At 42.6% G+C, this 22,011-nt stretch overlaps 1 protein-coding gene across 1 annotated transcript; it reads left to right on the forward strand.

Annotated features, from left to right (window-relative positions):
• The first annotated feature begins 2,513 nt into the window (after positions 1 to 2,513).
• Admp2 (anti-dorsalizing morphogenic protein 2) lies at positions 2,514 to 10,239 on the forward strand. The gene is given in 3 exon segments (NM_001168026.1): positions 2,514 to 3,176; positions 8,065 to 8,709; positions 9,417 to 10,239. Coding segments are annotated over 3 exon segments (1,245 nt in total). The 5' UTR covers positions 2,514 to 2,827; the 3' UTR covers positions 9,668 to 10,239.
• Positions 10,240 to 22,011: the final 11,772 nt, after the last annotated feature.

Consider the following 22,011-nt stretch of genomic DNA (forward strand, 5'->3'; position numbering starts at 1 on the left):
AAACCCATAGATACAAACCCACATGGAATTACAATGTAAATCCTATCCAAGCTATGTATCACTCTGTGTAGGGATACACTACATAAAAATATATTATAGCATTTACAGGCCATGACAAAAATAACAATAACATACATGACATTCGTTCACAGCATGTATCGCGTTAATATTTAGTTAATGTTTAAAAATGTAATTCTATACTTTTTGGGATATGACAACTCTCTATAGTTTAAGCTCATAACTTGTTTAACGATGGTAAATTTCAAGACAGGTACACGTTTATGAATCATCGAATGAGTTTTTTTTTTCACTTTAGGTTGTCAATAACTATGGGGGCGTACCAGCTTGTGTATACCTTTTCGCTATTTTCACCGAATCTGTGCCAAAGAATTGTCTTCCTCGTCAACTTGAACGTTTTTGATTCGTAGGAATCGGACAGGTGTCTGTTTGGCATCAATGATGTAAAAATGTGACCCCCCCCCAAAAAAAAAAAACACCCGACCGATGCGATAATGTATGTGGGTGACAATCGAGCGTTATTCAACGAATTAAATTAACAAGTTATATGTTTGTTTTTCTTTACGCAGGTTTTTACCTCCATGATTAAACAAAAAATATCTTCGCTATGTCATAGGCTGACAATGACATTTGTGTGTGAAAAAGCAGCGGAAAAAATCTATACATTATTCAACCTCTTTCCCATTCATTACTTGACACTGTTATGTATCTCACTTCCGCGACAAAACTGTTCTTCCTTTGTTTTCGGCGATGACTTCACTTTGACGAATCATGGTTATTCATTGTCCTATATATTCATGATTATAGTAAAAGTAACCTTTATAATAAAAAAAAAATCCAACGTCAATGGGATGACTGATGTAATCAGATAAAATAATGAACTCTGTCGTACAATTACTAGTATTATATGTGAATGTTGATTGGCGTTGCTTTCATCCCGGAGTTGCCCTAAATCAGATAACAATAAGCCAAGATCAAGTCCAAGTTTAAAACGTCACATTTATGTTGAACAAACAAACAACCAACCATAATCAATTTAAAAAAACAAACCCTTTTTTTTCAAGGAAAGTCGGGTGTTGAATGTACCTGAATATATTATGTTGGCCAAGCCTTTACCGAAGCAACAAAGGTAATATACTTAAAAATGAACTGTTTACACACGCGATGGTAGCTTGGCGCACCGGTAAATTACACGGCTTTGTGCATTTGTCTATCTAGCTGAAAGTACGAGGGCGTCTTCGTAGTTCGTGTTAGAAAGGGATCGGTGCGTGGAGAATAAATCCCTCTATCACATTTGGGGACTACAGGCAGCCCCATTTACCCTATTGTTGTCGCGTTCGTTTTTAACAAGACGATACAATGGTAGCGCGAGATGTTTGTTTAACGTCCCACATGAGAAAGTGGACCCTCTTGAACTGGGTTCAAAGAGCACTTCGAGGACTTGTTAAGCAGTCTCAAGTAGCGTTGATGATCTTATCTTTTGTCCCCCATAGACCATCTATGGGTTTAGGAGCTCGTTTGCACAGATTTTCTGAAAAAAGACGAAAAGAAAAACCAACACGTCACGAACAGTGGCCATTCCTCGTCAGTCAACGAGGAGACATACATAACGAGGCGGTTTTACACACTTTTTTGTGTTTTCCCCGTTTGTAATAAGCTTTATTGATGAAACAAAGTTGTATGATACCAGTTAATTTCTCCCATTTAGCGTCCTGGTTAAGTTGCTTTCATCTTTGCCGCGGCGCACAATGTGATTGCGCAGAGGCACGACTGTGTGGGTGCCACAGTGGCTACCACACCATTAAGAAATAATACGTCATTCTCAGCTTGCACAGCGTCGACACGGAGACTTGTTTTGGGGGTGTATCTGCGAGACAGGCCCAACCCTCTCATTAAACTCAATAGAAATCTGTAATGACAGAAGTAAACTAATAGTAGACACTGATTTGCATACCGCTAAACGAGCAAGAACCAAACAGAATCCCCGATGTTATCGTTGGCCCCCATTCATACATGAAAACAACGAAGGAATGCATGCATGAAACAGTATAATGAAACCGAGTGAAAGTACCACTGAAAGCGGGTCCGAGCCAGACACAAAAACGGCGAGTATTAATGTGCCACAATTGGCATCCCCATAGCTCCCGCTGACCATTAATCAGCTAGTTAGTCGGAGGGAACCACAGTGTGTGCGAGCAGGTAATTTCGCCATCATCCATCACTTGACTAGCTGCGCGGGTCACATCGGTGTCAAGACAAGGCAAAAGCATATTTGCGAGGAACTGTGGTAAGGGTCAATTTCTTCAAACTGACAACAACCAACCCTGCAATTTAACAAGATTGTGTTCATTGTAGTTAAGAGAAGAGGAGACGGAGAGAGAGAGAGCAGTCATCGGTCCGTAAGACGGCGGCAGCCTACGTTATGTAAACAATTGGCGTTATCACAGCAGCATCGACTTTTTTGATTTAAAAAAAAAAACGAAAAGAGGCGTGGGAGTTACGGATTCGAAGTATAGAATTGAAAGTTGTGTCATCGTCGAAGAAGCCCCCGCTTATACAGATGCTGTGCACATATCATTAGCTTGTCCAATATGCCTCTACGTAAAGGTAGTGCATCTACGACATTGGTATAAAATATCACACCATGTGCAGTGTGGTGCATGCTTGCTCCAACGATAACACCTGCCAAACGAATTTACTGAGCGTAACCACTACCACGCCTTGTAGAAACCACCGGTTCAAGTGCTGCAGCGACGTAACGTGAGGTATAAAGTTACTTAACCGTGTGTTAAAAACATAGTACTCCGCCATGACTCCCAATTGGGGCATTACTTTTGGGTTGATCGTACTGTCCTTGTTCTGGTTAGTCCACGGCGTGCCAGTTAAAACAAAATCGGGGAAACACCGTAAAGATTCCCAAGGTAATTTCGGGGATCTTTTAGAAAGACGTCAAGAAAACATGGAAGGCGGACTTGAAACTAAACTACTCAACGTCTTCGGGTTGAGGGAGCTGCCGAAGCATGGCCGAAAACAGTTTGAAACCCCATCTTTTATGATGGAACTCTATCAAAGTTTAGCGGAGGAAAAGAATCAGCAGGCTAGAACAACCGCGACTAGACAGATTAAAGCAAACACAGTGAGGAGCTTCTTCGATACAGGTAAGCTATTATGATTATCATTTTACAAAATACTACCATTGTTACGCTGAACATTGACTGTAATCCGCGAAACGGGCAGCTACCGACCGATTCCTTGATCGCTAGGTCTTATCGCCATTATATATGGGACTGTATCAACACAAGTTGGTTTTGAACATCCTCTGTTTATTTTGTCCTTTCAAATACCCTAAAGATGTTTACAGAAACGATGCGTTTTACTGTACCAAATGGTTGATCAATCACCGGCGTGCTAAAGGAGGCACCGCTTTGTCTCCCGCGCATATCCTACCCCATGTAACCTTTTCAGCGTGAAAAAAGGGCCACGACCACATCTAAAAAGTTTTATGAGAGCAGGGGCAACCTTCATGTCATGGTCGTTAACATAGTTCTCCATACAAAACGCATGCCACTTTTTCTCTTTCTCTTTTTTTTCTGACTGACATTTCAAATACCAGGGTAAGACCTATAAGACCCACCCAACGCCGAAAGTGCTAGGAAGGGACGTTGTCAATACCGCGGTAATTGCCAAAATTGTTTGGTTTTTCGTCTTACAATACTCTATGACACGAGTTTGTGTGGTAAGTAGGGTCAAGTAGCCCCCTGCTGCGAAGCCCACTTTCTCGCATCGGACAAGTTTTATTACTCTTTTTTTTTCTCTATGGTACGCTGCTACACTTTTCCCCTACTCTTCGATTTTGCCATGATTCATGATCCCAGTATATGCTGACAATGTATCGGATATTCACGCCCAGTTTCCGCCAAGGACGTGTAGATTCTAAATGTAACATGTATACATGCAGGTTCACGCGACAACGGACAGTCTCGTGTTTATAATTGAGTCGCCACTATCCGTAACTAACGAATTTGAAAATAATAGAGGTGACGATGTGTTTCATTATCCATGTCGAACTCAGGCCCGACATAGGCGTGAACGAGAATCTTTACAGAAGTTTCTTAACACACCCCTTCTAAGTCCCAGCGGCGCCTAGACAGATTATCACCAAACACAGCCCCCTCCTGTCATCAAAACAATATAAAGGAACAACCGAATTGCCGAAGTGGTTGTATTTTACATATATTTGATGCTTTCTGTGTATTACACCCAACGAATGCGTTTGTTTGTGTTTCTTAGTTGTGCGAGCGATGCCTTTCCCGAAACGTATTTTAATAGGTGGACACAGGCATTTCACGCTTGGCGACTCAGAGACATAGAGTTATTTAGAAAATGTAACTTTTGGAACTGTTGGGAATACATGTCTAGGTCTACACTATCAATTATAATACAGCCTTCAAATCAAACACTAGAATACCCTACCATTCCGACACACTACAGTCGCCGCGCTTGCTATTTCATAGTAGCTGCAATCAATGCGATTGTTTGTCGAAAAATAAAAAAAAAAGTGACGAACGATGAGATATTAGGGAGTGAACTGCATGAGGCAAAGAAAACATGATACGTATAACACGCGTATTTTTCCATAAAAATTCCTTTAAAAGAATCTGAAATAGCAATCGTGCCAATAAAGTCTCTAGTTACTACGAGAACGGCACCAAAGTATCGAGGCGAGCAGCGGACACCGATAGACTTTAAATCGAAGGAAAAAAGAAGGCGCTCGTGTTCTAGCACAGCTCAGTCCCAGGCCCCGAAAAAGGTGTTTGTTTCCGAAGTGTTGACGTTCCGTGTGATTATTTCTGTCTTTTGGCGGAATCCAATACTAACAAATGATTGGGAGTTCATTTTATGGTCCAATTGCATAGGAAAATATTATGTTTAAGTCAGACTTTAGACCGTGCCGTGGTGTAACACGATAGGTCTATACTGAGCTGTATGATTACTTGGGCTATCTTTGTTCGACGCTACTACCGACGGTGTCGGTGGAAATAGGAAGACTAATTATTCAACTTAGTTTTTCTTTGATTGTTGTTGGCATCAGATCGTCCCTGATTTACATTCGGTATGCATACCGACAATTACCTCGAGTAATCTCGTTATCGTTATTTTTTTAGTTTCTCCAACTAGTAAGCTTCTATACTACTAGTATATGTATCATATTTAATTAAGTCTATTCAGTTTTTTTGTTATCAGTTGTTGATATTGGCATATATTTATATCATAACTCTAGGACGATACTATAATTAATTAATAAATCAAATTATTTCGGGGTTCCGTTCTATTTACACACATACTTGCCGCATATGCTAATTGTTTAATTGCAATCAATTGATTTGTTTTTTATGAACATCATTGTTGATTTCAAAAGGCACAGACGTCGCCGAGACTTACGGCGCCATCGCCCCGGGTATATTAATATTAAAATATTAATTAGTTCCAAAAATACAACATAAGAATCGGCCTACACAGAGCATGATTGTAAAATTACCCTGGTAATATCTTATCTAAACGAAAGAATCTCATCGAATGGGACCACATGTGTACATTAGAAATGGCTTGCAAATATTAGTCCCACACTAAACTCACATACAGCGGTCGACATGGCAACGCATCGATCAGATGTATGATCTGTTTTACACATCGTTTGAAGTGTCATCCTCCACCGTGCCCTCTACGTGGGCGATGTCCCCCTACTCCGATAGTTTTTTTTTCAACGTAACAGGTATTACTGGCACTTCGGGGGTGTTTATTTCAATGCTACTTCTTTTGGTCTTTAAAGTTCCGCGTCGCAAAATCTATATATAGCCTTTCGCGATTGTCGTTCCGTTCAATGATCCTTAGATTTCATGCCATGACATTTCATCGAACCTTTAGGAACATATGTACGAGAAGTGATATTTCGATGCCTGTCTGATTTATTGATTTGTTTTCATCTCAAGTTTGACCCTTTGCCTAAATTTGGCAAGATCGACCAATAAGTTGTACACATGACCCAATATTACGATTGCCTGACGGCAACAGCTGCTTATGTTTGTTTCTGTCAGAGGAAATCCACAACTAACAATCGAGGATGTGGATATACGGACTACCCTGGTACACACATGTTTTAAATATAATGCACGGTAGCCCATTACAAATATCGTATATTCATAATTCCACTGTGCTCGAAGTGCATATAGAAATGAAGGCAATGAAATTCGCCCACGTAAGCACGTTAAGCACTTCGTGATAAGTGGCACTACTCTGTTATGATTTACAAGTGGACCGTGAAAATCGCAAGGGTGGTCTCTCATGAACAAGAGAAGAAAACAAAAAGAACGATAAGACCTTTATGTCTAACTCGAGTGAGTATTTTCTTGAAATATGAATCAATATTGCACAGGAATACACTGCTTAGGCTCCGACAGACATGTCTGAGCTCCGACGGTACGCTGCCCGTAACATGTTTATTGATACAACCGATATTATGTGCAATCGTTAGCACAACTACTCACAAAATAATGCTATTTGGCATGATAAACATTGACTAATTCTAATTAAAACGTGTAAGCTAACAGTCGGCATGGGTCCCATAATGATGCGACACATGAAAAATACTTTGTTTACATGAAATTCGAACTGTATTCTACATGTGTTGCTTGCGTCGTGTGGGACTCACATCGTACACGACGCAATGGCACGCTATACATAACTACTCTCCCACTATTTGCTGGCGATGTACATGTACAGCGCGAGCTTGCCAAACTCGCTTGTAACAGCTGTCTTCGCAGGGGTCTAGCGTATAACTGTAACAGAAATAACGGAGAGATGTAAATATTAGCTTTACAAGACGAAGTAACACATTATCTCTCCCCCGCGAGGATGACTGCTCTATAAATAAAACATCTCATGAAAGCGAGATCATAGACACCAGACTCAATATTTGCGGCCCCACATCGCGCCCACGTGAATCACCACAGAATAAGTCATGAAGCACACACGGCAGGAAAAATCAGACGTTTTAAGATGATTATTTTCTTTCAAAACAAGGCTTAAATACCGATCCAATTCCGCGACTCAGAGAAGGCCACTTTTACTACGAAAGAATGTCCGTGCTTGTAACACGAGAATTGCCGAACCATTCTATTTTTCGAATCTCATCATTCTTGGCTCAGAGTGGAGAATGACTGTAGTCACATATGCTCCGGATTTATCACGAGGTAGTTATGATGCCCATTCAGGGGTTGGCCTCAAAATGTAATAAATCATTTATGTTGCTGGTCGTAATTCTCAGTCCGTTTACATTGTAGAAGTGGGTCGTCGACACTGTACTATGTGTACAGTGCCGCGTAGTCAAAAAGTTACAATAATGATTGAATAACGATGGGATGATGAGGTATATATATATATATATATATGTATGATATCTTGTGTCAATATAGATCATCGCTTGCCTAGTAACTCGACCAAAATAGAGGCATGACTATATACCGATTTTCGCTGGACTCTACTTAGTAGCTTCTGTATTTCACCCCGATGTATGTTCATTTCTGTGATGACGTCAATGTTTATCAGGCGCGGTTACGCTGTTTTTCTTGGAATTTACTGTGCTAAAGGTGATTGGATTGTAGGTTGAACTATCGTAGGTAATGTTACCCAACCGCTGTCAGGGAACCCGATCCAAGGAAGTGAACTATCGCTCTGTAAATTCTACAGAACATTAACTTTTGTAACTTTGCCCCGGGGTTCCAACAAAAAGTCAAAGGGTAGCGAAAGAAAATATCAACGAGATATAAAATGAAATGAGTGTACAATAGATATCTGCCATCATCCCGTTAATGCGCTGTAATTTTGAAGTAACTTAAACCGGCGAAGTATACAACTTGGCGACAAAAAAGTATAAAGTGGTTTTGCTGGTAACACCTAATGACATACATCTCATCACCGTGTGTGTGATCGCAAGAACATGTACTGAATTTATTTATTGAACTATACTATATTTTATTTGCTTTGTAGGTAGAGGAAGAAAAAACAGTTTTGTGTTCGATTTACATGGCCTTCTTCCGAGGGAGTTCGTTTTGTCAGCCGAACTGAGGTTGTATGTACAAAAAGAAAAAGAAAACGCTAAAAAGGACACAGCGAGGGTAAACCTCTTCCAAATCAGTGGGTCGGGAACAAGACAACAGTCTGACTTGCTTGAAACACGAACGGTTCACATAACAGAAAAAGGCTGGCTTGTTTTTGACGTCACGCAAACTTTTCTGAGCCACCAAAAACACTTGGCAGCGGCCAGTTTGCTGGAGAATACTACGATGCATTACGCGATTGAAATGGTGGACGAAAGCGACAATGAATTGAGAATTTCCCGTAGACGCCGGCGAAACCAGGACAGGATGCCGCTTTTAATTTTATACCTAAATGACACTGCCATAAGAAAGAACGATATCCTCACCCCAGCTTACATGGATATACATGGGGAGAAGCTGCAAGATGGAGCGGGGGAGGAAAAAGAGGAAAACACGTCGGGAAAGAGGAGACGGAGAAAACGGTCCACTTCGAGTGCGCGGAGAAGTAATACAAGAAGTAAAAAGTGCCAGCTGTACGAGTTCTATGTGGACTTTCAAAAAGTTGGATGGAGCGACTGGATCATTGCCCCAAACGGTGAGAATTGATTTCATACTAAAAGCACATTTTGTTTTTTTTGTTTGTTTTAGTTTAGTGTTTACGACGTCTCGGAGTAGGGATGGGTAGATGTGAATTTCAAAAGTGCATATGACACGGACGTCACATCCAGAGCGGAAATTTGATACGGCATCCAATGGCCAAACAGAACACATTCAGGCTCACCGTGACTGCCCTAGTAAAACTGTGTCGGGTGTGGGGTTGGGCAACGATTGTCGCTGCTTTTCTCGAAATACAGATGTTTCTCGAAATACAGACATGTTATCATATTAGTGCTCATGGTCATTTGGACGCTGAACATGGTGAAAAGATGGCATATTATGCGTAATCTCATCGTGACTACGAGAATTCGCTAAAAATGTAGCGTGTTACATGATTTGAACCGCGGACCAGTGACACAGACCATTGCCATTGTTAATGGAGGCCCGCAGTTTACAGTCACGCCGATCCGCCTTCAGTCAATAAGATCAATTGTGGGTCACACCTCAGTTGAAGACAACACATTCTTTCCATTTTAGTAGCGAAATATATAGAATTCTACAATTCCCTGTACTATAGGTGTATTGGCCAGGCTAATTAACGACACATTTAGGTTCGGACAGTTTTTGGGGTAAATGTTAATCACAAATCGTCAGACATAACCATACAATCACTTAGCTTTTCAAACCTGTTTTGTTTTTATCCAGGTTACAACGCTAACTTCTGTAACGGTCACTGTCCATTCCCATTGGATCCTCATTTTAACGCCACCAATCACGCTACAGTGCAGGCCATCTTGAACACAAAGGACTTCAGTTTAAAGGGTCAACGGATTCCGAAACCTTGCTGCGTGCCATCCGATTTTGACAGCATCCACGTTCTGTATTTGGACGATTACAATAACGTCGTTTTGAAAGAGTTCGACGATATGGAGGCCAAAAGCTGTGGGTGCCACTGACACTGTGGACTCAAAGTGAAATAGAAAATATTTCACTGTGACCAGTACATTCCTCAACACAATGTTTAATCCACAAAAAATGCTATTATATATATTATTTGCACATTTTATAGAAGGTTTGCTCATTTGAACTTTATTTAATTGCCCACCTAAAACTATATGAAGATTATGAAGAATGCTGCGGAAGTCGGTGACCTTTGACCCAATGGAAAGGTTATCAGTACTCCTCGAGTTCTTCTAGACTTTTGGAAACAACGTAGAGGACCTTTCATGACGAGCTGGCGCTCCACATAGTGAGCATACGCCAAATTTGAGTGATAATCAATCCAGTTTATTCAAAGTTTTATTATTATTATTATTATTATTATTATCTGTTTTAAACTGGACCAAATCGGCACAGAGTATATATGAGAGACTGAAGATATGCGATGGTGGGACTGGAACTTGAGTAAATATTGTGATAACCCTGCGAATATATGGAAATATCCTAGTTTTTTGCTCGTTTTTTTTTTTGTACAGATTATCACAATTATTTTATTTTTGAAGAAATAAAGTAGAGAAAAATAGCCTTATTTTTAAATGTCGAGATCTCAGTTGAAATCAGAAGAACGGGAAAAATGCTTGTTTTGCTGGTGATTTTCATAAAATGCCCTTTAGCTGTCGTATATTGTGAGCATGTATATCAGGGCGCGGGAAATACTAATAGTTACGGGTAAACATACCTCCCCATTTCAAAGTGACGGACGTTAGCTGGAAAAAAAACAACAAGTCAGCGACTACGAATATACTCGACACCTAGGTGAACCTTTAAACTGTTAATCCGCTTATTTAAAAACTGTTCTGAATATTGCTTAATTCACCAAAGAGGAGAAGTGCATGGACGATGCTACGGTAAACCTATTTCAAAAGCTAAAGAGATGATCAGAGACCCGTCGATAGACAGATATTTCTTGCATTGATGGTCGGGCGCCAGTTTGTCGGCGCAGTTTAGACGATGGATAAACCATTCATTGGTATTCTATTGAGCGGTTCTGAAACGGACACAAATGTATTCTCACTGAAAACAGATCATTACGGCATTATCGTATTGTCCGCTTGTCTCTGTGTGTTTTCTCCTTGTCAAGTGCCCCTGTTCAATTGGCCGCTGTCAATAGCCACAATACATGGGCTTAACTTGACTTTATCTTATGGGTAAACACGATCAAAGTGCTAATCGTTCTGTTTTCTCGCCGACCACAGGGCGATTTGTATACAGTGCAATGCCCAGTAGACTGAAATGTGGCGTTTTCTAACGACTTTTTCCCCGATGCACGCGTCATTCGCCGCCTCTACCAGACAATTTTCGCGTTGTCAAGCTCCGATGTCCATAGCGACCCATTACGATTGAGTAGTAATCTTAACGGTGGTTTTGGCATTGAGGCTGATATCCCAAGCCGAAATTACCCACCACAACTACGTCAAATCTTGGCTAGTATTGACACTCAATTCCTGTATTACTGAAACCCGTCAGTTCTCCCAGACGGACGACAAGATACGTACAATAGAATCCATGTCAACGTTACTCAACTCAAAAGACGTGTTCAAATACTGTCTACTGTGTTTTTCGCAGACGGCGCCAAACACCAAATTGTTGTAGTTGTCAAGTCAAGTTGACGGTGTCGGTCGGTCGCGTAGTTGGCCGCGGTAGTAATAATATTCACTTGCCAGACAACCACGTGATTTGGCATGCACACGTGCATTCGCAAACGAGTGTCACGTGAATTACCACCAATTTGAATTTGGAATTTCAGAAATATTAATGTTGCCCCCATAATATAGGGTATGGGATTTTGCACAGGTCCCGCGAAAAAAAATCCTAAAATCAAGTGAAGTGGCTTTGAGTGATGAAAATGAATGAAGTTTGATTTGGTGAATAAACGCCAAGATCTACAGCAATTTTCAGATCTATAATATTTCAGGATTTGTTGTCAAACCAACTGATTTTATCATTTTCCTTTGGGGTAATAAAAATCATTAAGGGAGGTGCAAAGTGGGAACGCAAATTTAAAACATTCCTGTCACTGTGCAATGCGCCTTAGAGTTTCTTGTAAATAAACATTTTTTTCATACACGCTGTGTGGGACTCATCTAGAACATGGCGACAACGGCATGAGTGTGGGACATTAAGAGATATTAAAATCTATATAATAATGAATGTATTCCTATTTATTCTGTTGTTATTAAATATAGATCGATATTATGGGCGACTAAACAACAGCACATTCATATTTCCAATACATCTATCCTAATGTTATCTTTACGTGTAAGTGATATATTTGCACGCTCCATCAAGACTACGTTCTTTTCGTAATAATAATACCCATTTTCATATACTGTAAAGGGTTAATTATTCATTGGGTTTTAATTTAGCTTATTTCGCTGACTGGAAAATGCGCTAAATTAAAACCCAGTGAATATGTAAAATTTAGCATAGAACACAGTATCTAAATGACGAAACCGTGAATTTATAACCCACTGAATATGCCTGAAATGGTAAATCAGTGAAATTTAAACCCAGTGAAAATTAGTCATTTTACAGTATTCTGCGTTGAAACCACAATCGAGTCACCAATTTCAAAAGGAATCATTCCGACAAGAGCCTGTAGTAACTCGCTGGTTGTCGTTATACTTTCTTGCAGCCACATTAATTTTCCGGCAAAGAACCTGGTGCAGATTCCACCATAATTGTTTTTACCTCTTTCTTTCCATGCGTACATTTTTCAGTGTTGGTAATTGATGAAGTAGATATTTTTTTTTTCAGAAACACTTTTTATTGAAACAATCAGACACCAAACAGGAACTACTTTGTTGAAAAAGCATGTATCACACCCCATCGAGCCACACATACTCCGTTCCTAGGTGATTGTCACGAAAACAACACAAGCGCAAAAGGAACTAGAACGAAACTGCTCGCGGGATCGCCGCGACGCGACGGGCTATTCCCGAAATACGCCACCCACTGTCGCCAAGCAGGGATTACCGACGGCCCGGGGTTTGTGAAACTCGTAGCAGTTTTCAAATTCAATTGAAACGCGCGGACTAGTAAGATTTCCCTGTTCATGCAATGTTGTGTAATAAGTTTTAAATATATGCCAAAATAAATAGATAAAATGGAATGAAACGTGTTGTTTGTTGTTTATTGATTTATTTTCTTATTTATAAATATTCATTATGCATTACTTTATTCACTGGCCTATATTATATTATATTATAATTCATTATATTATTTAGGAGGAAGGCATAATATTATAGTTTCCAAAACAACTGACACGCATCCGAGAAGTTGTCATCGTAACTTTATACTAGCATCTTCAATGTCGTTGGCGCTTCAGCGTACGAGTTGTTGGAATGTAACGCTAGAGGGCGCTTCAACATAGCTTCACTCGAAATATAACTTTCGCCTGTCCGCTTGTCTTTGCGGCGATTGAAGTTAATACGCATGCGCAGAACTTGATAATAATTGACCATTTTATATGTTCAGCTGTTCCATTGGGACATTATTGCCTACCGTATGATGATATTATCTGATCCGGCGAGCAATATTTTGACACCCTGAGGCCGAAGCTATGTGTATTGTTGCCCAGGTGTATGCTGCTGAACGCTGCATCGTAATTAAATGAGAGTGATTCAAATGTTGGTTAGATAAACGCTGTAGAGCGAGCATTTTTAAGTCAGCAAATTTCAGATAAGGAATATCCCCCGGAAAAGGGGACCCGATTTGGAATAGATGGGGGGGGGGGGGGTCAGTTGCTGTTCACTTTAAGTCATATGCTCTTTAAATCTTGATCTGCAAATACATATATCTCTAGTGAACGAGTGAAAATGTAAGATTCCAGATGACGCGAGTGAGAAATGTTTGTTTGAAAAGAAAATAACGCCCACCGTTTAAGAACGAGGTTTCATTCATCGTCTTTGGTGAGCACAATTGCTCGTCAAATTTTGTTCACCAAAATTAAGTTTACTAAATTTCGCTGGCGACTTGTACTATATCTAAATTAGATGCCGCGTCGCCAGTCTGCTCGGAGCGGATATGTACCACCCGTTAGGAGTCTTATTGACAGATCGTAGTCATCGTTCTGACATGATATACCGTGATATTGGAAATTGATTGAACATTGATTGGTTAAGACTATTAAAATACCATAGTGTACAATTTAATGAAACACGAACCCCGAGTTCAGTGACATCCATTATGTATTCATGGCACATTCCCGTTAAACACAAATACTAAACAGACGATGTACTGTATGTATGTTGTAAAAAATGGATACTGTAAAATTAAATATTATGTGAGTGTTCATCAACACAGCAAACAAGAGACTGTATGCAAGTGAGTGAGAGGTGACACATTTATGTTCACACAATTTACGAACCAAAAGCCTGAACTTAGCCTATATAATTTCATTTGACATATCGACGGTTTCAATGACAACTGCTATTATTTTTCGGAATATCCATAGGACAAAGCCAGAATGCGCAGGCTCCTATGTTATTCTATAAAATATAAAACGCACATTAAATTTTACTTACGTAATATTTCTGTAGACAATTCTGAGTACCGAGATATCAACGATCAGACTGAGTTAGAAAAATTGTGGAAAAGGTAGGTTTAAGTGGGAACCTGAAAACATAATTTGAAACATGTTTATATATTAAACATATTTTTTAAATATGTCTGTCGCCTCTCGATATAGCAAATTTAAACAAAAATCTATTTTTTGTCGCGACGACTGATCGATTTCGCATCGAGTTACAATGCTAGTATTTGAAATCTATGCTTCACGCCGGAAATAGCTTTTAAGCACATTCTTACCGCATCGAACTGAATGAATACCAGAAACAATACTCTATTTTTAGTATGCACATACATAGTATCATGTCACTCTTTGCTAGCGATTTCCAGCAGGACAACTTCAAAATGTAAATAAAAAAGATATGCGTGTTCTTAAGGTTGCTAGGATACCATGCGCGCGACAGTGTCGGTCTCGCAAGCAATGTGCTTGGGGTGGGAATGGATAGAGGAACAGTCAGTCGCCAAGGCTTGTTTGTGTTCCAGCTGCAGTGTTTGGAGTATAGAATAATGATCAATGAATAGTGTAATACATATATCCTCGGGGGCGGAGCTATGTCACAGACGTTCTACGTTGCTAAGACGTGCATCACTGTACCACGTATTTCTATGGGCTTTGTGCGCGCTGCTGTGGAACGCCGGTGGAGCCGGTGAAAATTCGAGAAAACAACACAAACTCAACTTTGAAGTAATCCTGAACAACCAAATTCATATATGTTACACACGTAGGGCTAATCTTGTTACACTGTTCAGGGGACTCTCAACAACCATCGCAAAGTACCATTTTCTGCGAGTTTTTGGTCTTTGTTTTCACCGCAAGGGTTGCCAGGCGGTAGAAAATGCCCGGATGTCCGCCCCCGAGGATAGGTAATTTCTGGTGTAAAGAGGTATTAACAAATTGGCGTTAATTTTCAGTGGTGTTTTACTGACAGGTGAAAACAGAAATGCGCATGCGCCTCGGATTTATTTATGCGTACATGTAATTCAAAACACACGCGCATTGCCTTTTTCAGAATTTTTTAACTTTTGTCATTTTACGTCACCATGAGGCGTATATAGGTGGTTTACAGGCTGCCACCATGGGACGTATTAAGGTGGTTTGCTGGCTTTCACCATGGGACGTATTAAGGTGGTTTGCTGGCTTTCACCATGGGACGTATTAAGGTGGTTTGCTGGCTGCCACCATGGGACGTATTAAGGTGGTTTGCTGGCTGCAACCGTGGGACGCATTAAGGTGGTTTGCTGGCTGCCACCATGGGACGCATTAAGGTGGTTTGCTGGCTGCCACCATGGGACGTATTAAGGTGGTTTGCTGGCTGCCACCATGGGACGTATTAAGGTGGTTTGCTGGCTGCCACCATGGGACGTATTAGGGTGGTTTGCTGGCTGCCACCACGGACGTATTAAGGTGGTTTGCTGGCTGCCACCATGGGACGTATTAAGGTGGTTTGCTGGCTGCCACCATGGGACATATTAAGGTGGTCTGCTGGCTGCCACCATGGGACGCACTCAGGTGGTTTGCTGGTTGCCACCATGAGACGTATTAAGGTGGGTTGCTGGCTGCAACCGTAGGACGTATTACGGTGGTTTGCTGACTGCCACCATGGGACGTATTAAGGTGGTTTGCTGGCTGCAACCGTGGGACGCACTCAGGTGGTTTGCTGGCTGCCACCATGGGACGTATTGAGGTGGGTTGCTGGCTGCCACCATGGGACGTATTAAGGTGGTTTTCTGACTGCCACCATGGGACGTATTAAGGTGGTTTGCTGGCTGCAACCGTGGGACGCATTAAGGTGGTTTGCTGGCTGCCACCATGGGACGCATTAAGGTGGTTTGCTGGCTGCCACCATGGGACGTATTAAGGTGGTTTGCTGGCTGCCACCATGGGACGTATTAAGGTGGTTTGCTGGCTGCCACCATGTGATGCATTCGAGTGGTTTGCTGGCTGCCACCGTAGGATGTATTAAGATGGTTGCCTGGCTGCCATTGTGTGATGTATTGAGATGGTTTGCTGGTTGCCACCGTGAGACGTATTAAGGTGGTTTACTGGCTGCCACCATGGGACGTATTAAGGTGGTTTGCTGGCTTTCACCATGGGACGTATTAAGGTGGTTTGCTGGCTTTCACCATGGGACGTATTAAGGTGGTTTGCTGGCTGCCACCATGGGACGTATTAAGGTGGTTTGCTGGCTGCAACCGTGGGACGCATTAAGGTGGTTTGCTGGCTGCCACCATGGGACGCATTAAGGTGGTTTGCTGGCTGCCACCATGGGACGTATTAAGGTGGTTTGCTGGCTGCCACCATGGGACGTATTAAGGTGGTTTGCTGGCTGCCACCATGGGACGTATTAGGGTGGTTTGCTGGCTGCCACCACGGACGTATTAAGGTGGTTTGCTGGCTGCCACCATGGGACGTATTAAGGTGGTTTGCTGGCAGCCACCATGGGACATATTAAGGTGGTCTGCTGGCTGCCACCATGGGACGCACTCAGGTGGTTTGCTGGCTGCCACCATGGGACGTATTAAGGTGGTTTGCTGACTGCCACCATGAGACGTATTAAGGTGGGTTGCTGGCTGCAACCGTAGGACGTATTACGGTGTTTTGCTGACTGCCACCATGGGACGTATTAAGGTGGTTTGCTGGCTGCAACCGTGGGACGCACTCAGGTGGTTTGCTGGCTGCCACCATGGGACGTATTGAGGTGGGTTGCTGGCTGCCACCATGGGACGTATTAAGGTGGTTTTCTGACTGCCACCATGGGACGTATTAAGGTGGTTTGCTGGCTGCAACCGTGGGACGCATTAAGGTGGTATGCTGGCTGCCACTATTGGACGTATTAAGGTCGTTTACTGGCTGCCACCATGTGATGCATTCGAGTGGTTTGCTGGCTGCCACCGTAGGATGTATTAAGATGGTTGCCTGGCTGCCATTGTGTGATGTATTGAGATGGTTTGCTGGTTGCCACCGTGAGACGTATTAAGGTGGTTTACTGGCTGCCACCATGGGACGTATTAAGGTCGTTTACTGGCTGCCACCATGGGACGTATTAGGGTGGTTTGCTGGCTGCCACCACGGATGTATTAAGGTGGTTTACTGGCTGCCACCATGGGACGTATTAATGTGGTCTGCTGGCTGCCACCATGGGACGCACTCAGGTGGTTTGCTGGCTGCCACCATGGGACGTATTAAGGTGGTTTGCTGACTGCCACCATGGGACGTATTAAGGTGGGTTGCTGGCTGCAACCGTGGGATGTATTACAGTGGTTTGCTGACTGCCACCATGGGACGTATTAAGGTGGTTTGCTGGCTGCAACTATGGGATGCACTCAGGTGGTTTGCTGGCTGCCACCATGGGACGTATTAAGGTGGTTTGCTGACTGCCACCATGGGACGTATTAAGGTGGTTTGCTGGCTGCAACCGTGGGACGCATTAAGGTGGTATGCTGGCTGCCACTATTGGACGTATTAAGGTCGTTTACTGGCTGCCACCATGTGATGCAATCAGGTGGTTTGCTGGCTGCCACCGTAGGATGTATTAAGATGGTTGCCTGGCTGCCATTGTGTGATGTATTGAGATGGTTTGCTGGTTGCCACCGTGAGACGTATTAAGGTGGTTTGCTGGCTGCCACCATGGGACGTATTAAGGTGGTTTGCTGGCTGCCACCATGGGACGTATTAAGGTGGTTTGCTGGCTGCCACCATGGGACGTATTAAGGTGGTTTGCTGGCTGCCACCATGGGACGTATTAAGGTGGTTTGCTGGCTGCCACCACGGACGTATTAAGGTGGTTTGCTGGCTGCCACCATGGGACGTATTAAGGTGGTTTGCTGGCTGCCACCATGGGATGTATTAAAGTGGTTTGCTGGCTGCCACCATGGGACGCACTAAGGTGGTTTGCTGGCTGCCACCATGGGACGTATTAAGGTGGTTTGCTGACTGCCACCATGGGACTATTAAGGTGGTTTGCTGGCTGCAACCGTGGGACGTATTAAGGTGGTTTGCTGACTGCCACCATGGGACGTACGTATTAAGGTGGTTTGCTGGCTGCAACCGTGGGACGCACTCAGGTGGTTTACTGGCTGCCACCATGGGACGTATTAAGGTGGTTTGCTGGCTGCAACCGTGGGACGCATTAAGGTGGTATGCTGGCTTCCACTATTGGACGTATTAAGGTCGTTTACTGGCTGCCACCATGGGACGCATTAAGGTCGTTTGCTGACTGCCACCGTTGGCGTATTAAGATGGTTGCCTGGCTGCCATTGTGTGATGTATTGAGATGGTTTGCTGGTTGCCACCGTGAGATGTATTAAGATGGTTTGCTGGCTGCCACCATGGGACGCATTAAGGTCGTTTGCTGACTGCCACCATTGGCGTATTAAGATGGTTGCCTGGCTGCCATTGTGTGATGTATTGAGATGGTTTGCTGGTTGCCACCGTGAGATGTATTAAGGTGGTTTGCTGGCTGCCACCATGGGACGTATTAAGGTGGTTTGCTGGCTGCCACCATGGGACGTATTAAGGTGGTTTGCTGGCTATCACCATGGGACGTATTAAGGTGGTTTGCTGGCTTTCACCATGGGACGTATTAAGGTCGTTTGCTGGCTGCCACCATGGGACGTATTAAGGTGGTTTGCTGGCTGCCCACATGGGACGTATTAAGGTGGTTTGCTGACTGCCACCATTGGAGTATTAAGGTGGTTTGCTGCTGGCTGCAACTGTGGGACGCATTAAGGTGGTATGCTGGCTGCCACCATGGGACGTATTAAGGTCGTTTACTGGCTGCCACCATGGGACGCATTAAGGTGGTTTGCTGACTGCCACCGTTGGCGTATTAAGGTGGTTTGCTGGCTGCAACCGTGGGACGCATTAAGGTGGTATGCTGGCTGCCATCATGGGACGTATTAAGGTGGTTTGCTGACTGCCACCGTTGGCGTATTAAGGTGGTTTGCTGGTTGCCACCATGGTACGTATTAAAATGGTTTGCTGGTTGCCACCATGGGACGTATTAAGGTGGTTTGCTGGATGCCACCATGGGACGTATTAAGGTGGTTTGCTGGCTGCCACCATGGGACGTATTAAGGTGGTATGCTGGCTGCCACTATTGGACATATTAAGGTCGTTTACTGGCTGCCACCATGTGACGCATTCGGGTGGTTTGCTGGCTACCACCTTAGGATGTATTAAGGTGGTTTGCTGGCTGCCACCATGGGACGTATTAAGGTGGTTTACTGGCTTTCACCATGGGACGCATTAAGATGGTTTGCTGGCTGTCACCGTGGGACGCATTAAGGTGGTTGCTGGCTGCCACCATGGGACGCATTAAGGTGGTTGCTGGCTGTCACCATGGGACGTATTAAAGTGGTTGCTGGCTGTCACCGTGGGATGCATTAAGGTGGTTGCTGGCTGTCACCGTGGGACGCATTAAGGTGGTTGCTGGCTGCGACCATGGGACGCATTAAGGTGGTTGCTGGCTGTCACCGTGGGACGCATTAAGGTGGTTTCTGGCTGTCACCATGGTACGCATTAAGGTGGTTGCTGGCTGTCACCGTGGGACGCATTAAGGTGGTTGCTGGCTGCCACTCCCAGTCGCCCAAACCAAGGGATTGGAAGACAGGGCAGACTGTAATCAGGTTTGAACTGCTGAGGGAACACTCGCCTCCGATTCCGGAACCTCTCTGGCGAGGCGAACACGCTAACCACTGCACTATCGCCCAGGTCGTGTTTACGTGAAAATCTAACACGCTGTTGGAAGAGTGTAGCGCTTTAATAATATGCATACCGGATACTCATACATATTAATTTTTCTATCATTCATAAATTTGTCATTTAAAAGAAATAGGGGAGGTATTATGCTGTTTGAGTTGACAGAAGACACTAACAATGTCACAGTTCATAAAAAAAAAATTGATGATGTGTTTCAGACGTATGATGTGATCACGGTGGCAGTGAGAATGTAGATACACGTAATCTGTTGCGTTAACCGACTACGCCGATGTAATTATAATGTCTCTCGTTGCATCATAATATTTAGCCAATCCAATTTGTTCACACTATTACCGAATTACTATCTTTCGTTTGCTACCCACCCCAATTTAATCACTCCCGTGACGATAGTTTGAACTTATAAGAACCTCATTAATGCCCGTCTAAACCCCCTGAAAATGAATGAACATGTTACAATTTGTGAAAAGTGTGTCCAGACGCATAATTTATCAGTAAATTAAAATTTGTTGAATTGTGAACACACATTATATAATCATATTTTCCCGGATTTATATGCAATTTAGTTTATTGGAAAGCTTATGTAACGTCATTAATCGACTTGGCCATAGCGAAAAATATAGAGACTTATTTGATGGTTATTGCGTAGATGCGCCCATATTCAGTAACCAAAGCTTTTTATTATTCAGTGATTTCACGTCAGTCGTTTCAACCTATTGCAAACATGTACATGAGCGAACGTCGTCCGACTGTTGCCGTGCGTTCTGGGGGTCGTCAGCTATATACGATTCGATTGCTAAATCCGGGCGCCACAGGCAATCATGAAAGAAATGCTACCAACATTCGATCCGGGTGGTTGTCCGCCTACAACTGCGAGTAATGTGCGTGTTATTTTTGGTCATTCAATTTAAAATTCAATAACTTCGGCGACGCTCTGTCGCAACTGATTAAGTGAAGTCTGTCTCAATATGTGGTGTCCGTCATGAACAAAAATATCCTGATGAAATGAAATTGATGTGCGCCCTCAGTGCGTCCTAGAATGAATATGAAATGGCTTGACTCCAAAGAAGCATATTCATGCCAGACAAAATGTTTTCTGTCTGTTCTGACAGCCACCATATGCTATATAAAGATTGCCTTTTTGCGACGATATAAAGAACAAAATTATAGATGAAGAACTTCTTTATTGAACTTCATTTTAGTCTTCAAATAATGATATTACCTAGACCATATCGCAATCGTAAATCATAGTGAATTGTGGGATAGTTTTGACCGAATGATTGTTGAAACCCACGTGCGCTCTGTCATATACCCTCAGTAGAGGGTCTATGGTTCTGTACGTAAACCCATGACGTTTAATACACCATTACCTCCTTATATTGGTCATTATCAAAGACACATTTTGAAGTATTCAAAAAAGTAAAAATGTGTGTTAACAAACCTATCTGATTAAAATATGATTTAGGTGTAGGCTCCAATTATTGTTATTTAAAATATTCATAAATAAAGACGACGTTACAAAACTTTGTGACCCGGCAAAAAACTTGATGGACTTGGGACCGGGAATTTCAAACACTAGATTTATAATGTTCCATTTTATAAATAAACGACAACTTTTTAGATAACTTCCGCAAATGTTTTTTCAAATGTGTGTTGACTTATAGTTTCATAGTGTCAACATAAAATCACGCCCTCTGTGAGCACATGGCCTACAACATCGCGTATCGCTACCCTCATTAAAATAAGATCCTAGTTTTGGCTTTTTTGTATATTTATTTTATTTTATTTTGATCTAGTATTTTTTAAGTGTTGGTGATTTCAAAGCCAACAAGGATCTGATCCAATGCCTATGTATGTCCCGTTCAAATCTCGCGTAAGTAACAGCCAATCACAGCCCCCTTTTATACAGGCTGTCGGTTGCTTACTTTTCAGTGTAGCGACACTCTACGGGCAATCTTTCTGTACATTATATTTTGCCCACTTGAAAAAACCATTAATAGAAAATTACTAGTA

The sequence above is a fragment of the Saccoglossus kowalevskii genome, chromosome 10 (genome assembly GCF_978046115.1).
Source record: "Saccoglossus kowalevskii chromosome 10, keSacKowa6.1, whole genome shotgun sequence".
Classification (NCBI taxonomy): Eukaryota; Metazoa; Hemichordata; class Enteropneusta; family Harrimaniidae; genus Saccoglossus; species Saccoglossus kowalevskii.